The sequence below is a fragment of the Capra hircus genome, chromosome 22 (genome assembly GCF_001704415.2).
Source record: "Capra hircus breed San Clemente chromosome 22, ASM170441v1, whole genome shotgun sequence".
Lineage (NCBI taxonomy): Eukaryota > Metazoa > Chordata > Mammalia > Artiodactyla > Bovidae > Capra > Capra hircus.
In genome coordinates, this window is record NC_030829.1 from 56575223 (window position 1) to 56581712 (window position 6490).

Consider the following 6490-nt stretch of genomic DNA (forward strand, 5'->3'; position numbering starts at 1 on the left):
GCCATTGACTGGCTGAGTTAACGAGGAGAAGGAAGTCCGGGGAGCTCAGCCCTGCCGGCCCGGGGCAGGGCAGCCATGCAGTGGCCAGAGGCCGGGAAGCTTATCATCAAGTTCAACCACTGTCAGAAGTGCGTCTACAGCTTCGGGCTGCCAAGGCGCTGCCCCCTCTGCGGGCAGGATGTGGGCTCCAGGAGGCTGGAGGAAGCGCCCGTCAGCATCTCTGAGCCGTTTACCGACGGCCATCGAGAAAAGTGCTCCTTCCTCCTCAGGCCGACTCGAGGGACGTTTCTCAGGTACGCTGCGGGGCGTGCTGCCCTGGACTCTGCCAGGTTTCCCTTCGCTGTTTCGGTCGCCTCGTCTTTCTTTTTCTAACATGCACTCTACGGCGTGAGATCCGGTGGATCATCTGTTCAGTGCTTTGGAGTTAAATGCTAAGACATAGGCCTCTGTGTTTCACAAGAGTAGAAGGGTGCATACGTTCCTGGGGGCTTCCCTGGTGGCTCAGTAGTAAAGAATCCACATGTCGATGCAGGAGGCGAACAAAACATGGGTTCAATCCCTAGGTGGGGAAGATCTCCTGGAGGAGGAAATGTCAACCCACTCCAGTATTTTTGCCTGGGAAATCCCACCGACAGAGGAGCCTGGCGGGCTACAGTCCATGGGGTTGCAGAGTCAGACATGACTGAGCGACTCAACACCATATACTTTTCTGGGGTAAGTGCAAGAATATACAAAGGTCAAAGCTGCTTATACAATTTTAAGAGAGAGGGATCAATAGATGGGAGGGTTTTTTTTTTTTTTTTAACTCATAGATTTCATATGAAGAGACTCACTGGGAAAATGACCCAGCAGCTAATCTCATCAAAACAATACCTTTACTTCAAGTTAGTTTGTAGCATTTGTGACAAGCAGGTACTCAGCACACAGCCTGAAGAATGGCCACTTACAGACCATTTTCCAGGGAGGTGCATTAAACTGAGACAAGCTGGTCTGCTTCAACTGGAGATGCCACCGGATTTTCAGAAACATTTCAGAAATCAGAAGAAAGGATGGTGGCTTCTCCGAGTCCTGAGTTGACAGATGGAACTGAAACTGGCGCTGCTGCAAGCCAGGGTTCAAGAGGACACAGGTGCTGAGTGAGCTCTGGGAAGTGTGTCTGGCACTCCATCGCCGTCCAATGCCTGGACGGTCCTGCCTCCTGAAACACGCCCTCGCCCGAATCCCTCATGCTGCTTTGGGACTAGAAAATGGGACCTGAGTGCTTCTTTGCTCACCAGCACCCTTAATCAACCCCCTTCCTGTTCCTATGGGGATGAAATGAACTGACGTGTGGAGGAGGCACGGGTCAACATTAGAGGCAGAACAGACTGCACCCTGACCCTTCCTTGGGGAGGCTGCGGGGTGCAGAGAGGAGTGTGCAGGCTTTGATGCCAAGAAGCCCCCGGTTTCTGCTCTGCTTCAGACGAGCTCTGGGACCCTCATCTGTTAAATGAGGACCCATCGACCTTGCACAGTTGTGTGGGTCAGCGATAAGGCCTATCAAGCTGGCAGGCATGGTGTTGAACCAAACTGCTCCTTCCCATCCTATTCTTTCATACTCAGCTTGGAAGGTGACTGTTAGAACCTTCCTTTCCACCTTAACCAGAACCATGACGCTCAAACAGTGAACAGCTGCAGCCCTGCTCTCCAGAAACGACACAGCCCGGGACAGGCTTTCAGGCTGGCCCCTGGAAAGCACGATTTCTTCTATGATGTGCTAGTGACAGTGACAGGCGTGGCTTCCCTTGGCAACAGCAGGAAGGAGGTGGTGGTGCTGAAACCGGCCGTCCGCTGAGGCATCTGCCTATCCCCTCAGGCACTCAGGCCAGGAACTGCAGAACCCAAGTAGCAGCCCCCTGCCCACCAGACCCTTGAATACCAAGCTCCAGATTATTTCCTTCCCTCTCATCCTATTACTACACTCTCAGAACCGGCTCCCACAACCCACCTTGAGACAACTTCATCTACTTCTGCAAAGAGAACCAGCAGGGACTCGAGGAATCGCCAAGGCTCTGGTCTAACCAGATGAGGCTCCCCTAGGGTGGCCACATACAGTTGCGCAGGTTGTGGACTGCACAAAGGCACCTGGCCTCTGGTACACTGAAACTCGGCCGGAGTCCCACTCACCCTGGGCAGAACTGCATCTGCAAGAAGAAGGGTCACCTTCTCTTAATTTGTACAAAAGTGTCATATGGCATAGGGGTGGCCTGGCCCCCTGCCCCTCTCACATGGTTCTCTAACACCTTCCAGGCTATCAAAAACTTGCTGAACTAAAAATGTCCTCTCTGGAAGCAAGTGAACTCTGTGAGGCAGGGACCTCATCTTATTTCCCGCTGGGTTCCTGGCCCTTCACTACAAAAGACCAGCCTGCAGTTGACACCTGTTATGTGACTGAAGTGGCTGAAGGAAAGGGAGGAGGGCGGGAGTGGGATGGACCCCTGGGATTCAGGTGGGAAACGGGGGCTGCAGACACGGGAAGCACGTGTCCAGGGCCAGCGCTGTGACCTGCCGCTCAAGACTACCTGCCTTTCCCAGCTTCATTCTCAACCTCTGAACTCGCAGGATTGCAGAAAACTCACAGTGGCTGCAACAGGACAACTCTGGGTGTCGGGGTTGGCGGGGGGAGAGTTCCTCTGAAGAAGATGGAGCAGTCATCTGTGTTCTTGCGTGCATGCTAAGTTGCTTCAGTCGGGTCCGACTCTGGGCGATCCCATGGACTGTAGCCCGCCAGGCTCCCGTTCACAGGATTTCCCAGGCAAGAGTACTGGAGTGGGTTACCATTTCCTTCTCCAGGGGATCTTCGCCACCCAGGGATTGAACCCGTGTCTCTTACGTCTAACCTGCATTGGCAGCTGGGTTCTCTACCATTAGCGCCACCTCCATGTCCTTGGGCCATTTTAAAGCCCAGGACTTCTTGCTTTAACTAGGAACCAGACATCCAGACCTGTGGTCTGACGAAAGAGCTGTCATTTAAAAGTGACCTGGTTCATGGGACACCTCTGCGTGGTGGCACTCAGTAGGCGTTTTACCTTAACCACCAGCTTGCTAAGAGGCTTATGCTATTTCCATGTTAAAGGTGGGAAAATCTCAAGGTGAGTGATGATCTGGGATCCTGTATGGAGCTTGAATCACCTAGAGCTGTACATCTAATGTCAGGGTAGGGTGAAGAATCACTTCAGGAAAAGCGAGTGTGGTCACAGGCTTCAGGAAAAAGGTGGTCGTTTCAGAGGTAGATGCCCACTGAGCTGCACTCACGACCCTTTCACCTGTGTGGTGAGGAACTGGCTCCCCTCAACACACGAGGAAGGAGGAACAAGAAACAGGGAGCTTCCTTGACAGCTGCCTGCCAGGTGGACCCCTCTGCTGCGGAGCCGGGCGTCAGGCGGCTTCTTGCTCCAGCAGAGCGGGCCTTCCAGCACACTCACTTCAGGACTGGGGGCCAGGAAAATCCAGCGGGGTCACGGGGCAGTGGCTTTCCTGGTGTTTCCACTCAGCTGGCCGCTAGAGCCGAGTTCCGGTACCAGCCAAGAGGGGAGGCCCATCGCTCTCCGCCCACTTTAAATACCAACTCCAGCTGCCAAACGTGTGCACGTGAGACGACCGGAACGCACTTGTGTCTTTCAGGGAGTACGACGGAAGGTCTGATCTTCACGTGGGAATAACCAACACGAGTGGTAAGTGCATTCTCACAGCTCAAGAAGTTCCCATGATACCCAGTTAGGAGACAGCAGTGTCTCTAGACAAAAAGTATTGCAACAATATCGCAAACAACCCTCAGTATCTGAATGCTCTCAAAGGAGTATCTCCAAACATTCAAACCACCACCAACCTGTGAGCCTTTCTGTTAGATTTTTAAGACAAGAAGAAACAGACATCCAGAGATCAAGCTGTCCAAGCCCTCCTCTTGCGTTAGGAGCAGACCCTCTGCTCTCAAAGCTATACTCAGCCCACTGCCACTGGGTGCTCCCACTTCAGGGGCCAGGCAGGGACCTCAGCGATAAACCGGTGGGGAGGGGGCACAGCAGCTGAACACATGGTGGGGCCTGCAAAGGTCTGCTTTAAAAAAGATCAGAGAATGCTGACACTGAACAGACAGCAAGGACAGGGGTTTGAACACAGCGCCTGGTGTGAGCGTGCCAAGGTGCACCGGCCTTTGTCAAGAGAAGCCTGCTGCTCACTTAAGGAAACCAGACAGACCCCTTTGTAAACAGAGCTTCCACAAGAATCAATGGCGATGACAATCTCAGGCCGTCTTACTGTCTCATTTCTCTGGGGCGACCTCGGGTGCGGAGAGCAGGGGAGGCAGATGGTCCCCGGAGGAGGGGCGTGCCGGCGACCTGGTTTTCTGTTGGGTGCAGTCACCCTGATGGTACTGGGGGGGCGTTTCCCCTGATGCCTCTGCGTGACTGTGGTTTTGGCCACAGGAGTCGTGTATAACTACACGGTACATGGTGTCCAGCGAGACGAGGTGGGCTGGGAGCAGAGTGTGAGCGTCCCACTCCTGCGGCCAGGCCTGTTTGGACTGCTGGACCAGTGGGACAAGTACCTGGAGGACTTCTCCGCCATGGGGGCCTGGCTGCCTCACAGGTAGGACAGGGCCCTCTCTCACCGCCAGGTGTGATCCCAGCTCCCCGAGGACGCTGAGCTGCCCCGGCTTTCATGTTGAGCCAGTACCTGGGCAGGTGCATCTGTAACAGAACGAAGCAGGGGTTGAATGACTGGGGTTTTCTGCAGAGGTGAGCCAGGACACCTTTACACGTTAGAACAACAGCACTCTACGAGCTTTGAAAAGGACCAGAGCTTAGTACTGAAGTTATTTTACTTATTTGATTAGGTATTTTTAGATACTTGATGTTTAACAGGCCTCCCCAGTGGCTCAGTGGTAAACAACCCGCCTGCCAATGCAGCAGACGCAGGAGATGCGGGTTCAATCCCTGGTTCGGGAAGATCCCCTGGAGGAGGAAATGGCAACCCATTCCAGTATTCTCGCCTGGAAAATTCCATGAACAGAGGATCTTGGCAGGCTACAGTCCATAGGGGTTGCAAAGAATCAGACACAGTTGAACAACTGAACACACACAGGACATTTAATAATACATACAGCAAAACCCATAGTCTTATGTTCCCTCAAAAAAATTTAAATGATGTCCAAAATGTAAACCTATCTAAAGCTCCCCGCATGTTACACTTCAGCTATTTTGAAATTAACTTCTCAGTGTCATGCCCCCTCGTCACTGTAGGAGATATACAGTAATGCTTGTAGACTTGAATTGTTCTGACGCTTTCCTTGAAATAAGTTTAGACAGTTGCTTAGTTGCTAAGTCGACTCTTTGCAACCCCACAGACTGTGGCCCTCCAGGCTCTTCTATCCACGGGATTTCCTAGGCAAGAATGCTGGAGCGGATTTTGCCATTTCCTTCTCCAGGGGATCTTCATGACCCAGGGACCGAACCAGCGTTTCCTGCATTGGCAGGCGAATTCTTTAGCGCTGAGGCACCTGGGAAGCCCTTAAACACGGTGGGATATCCTAAGACATGGAGTTCCACTTCTAGAACACAGGTCTTCAGGGAAACTGAGTTCCCCCAGCTGGCGCTTAGCGGCAACCTAAGCCTCCACTCTGGACATCCTGGTGAGTCGCTTCTGCACTGCAAGCAGAAATGCGCCCAGATGCCAGGTGTCCCTCAGAACCGCACTCTGGATGCTTTGCCATCCAGGGGCCCGGCTCACGTGGGGGCCCAGCTCGCAGAGGGATTAAGACGACGGAAGGCTTCGGGCAGCTCAGGGCTAACCCTTGTCTTCTCGACACCCTCGCCCTTGCAAGGTATGAAGAGGACCACCACAACTGCTACAGCTACGCCCTCGCGTTCATTAACTGCGTCCTGGCCACAGAGGGCGAGGAGCAGCTGGACCGAGACGAGTTCACGGAGAAGTTCGTGGTCCCGAGGACGAGGAAGGCTTCCAAGTACATCACGCTCTACCGCGCGATAGAAGAGCGAGGCTTCTATGTCACCGACCCCCCTAGTCCCCAGACGGGCCCACGCCCGGGAAGTGGCTTGTGCTGAGCGTGCAGTGCTTGAGAGCAGACGGGACAGGAAGGGGTGTCTGGGGGTTCCTGCCTGGAACAGATGCTAGGTTTCCACACGCCTTAAACCGTGGTTAATAAAAAAAGTTACAGCTTTCCTTTCTGCCTGTTTCAGCCTCCTGCAGTGAAAGAATTTATGATATGAATAAAAAAGGCCCTGGGTTTTCAAGTTGTAGAAGAGGGGACAGAGGATGAGATGGCTGGATCGCATCACCAGCTCAATGGACATGAGTCTGGGTAAACTCCGGGAGCTGGTGATGGACAGGGAGGCCTGGCGTGCTGCAGTCCATGGGGTTGCAGAGAGTTGAACACGACTGAGTGACTGAATTGAAGTGCTACTACCAAAATGCCTTCCCTGGTAGTTCAGGG

At 53.4% G+C, this 6490-nt stretch overlaps 1 protein-coding gene across 1 annotated transcript; it reads left to right on the forward strand.

Annotated features, from left to right (window-relative positions):
* Window positions 1-6219, forward strand: MKRN2OS (MKRN2 opposite strand). The gene is made up of 4 exons (XM_018066965.1): window positions 1-293; window positions 3664-3713; window positions 4464-4626; window positions 5861-6219. The coding sequence occupies exons 1-4, from the start codon at window positions 76-78 to the stop codon at window positions 6099-6101; spliced, it is 672 nt and encodes a 223-aa protein (XP_017922454.1). The 5' UTR covers window positions 1-75; the 3' UTR covers window positions 6102-6219.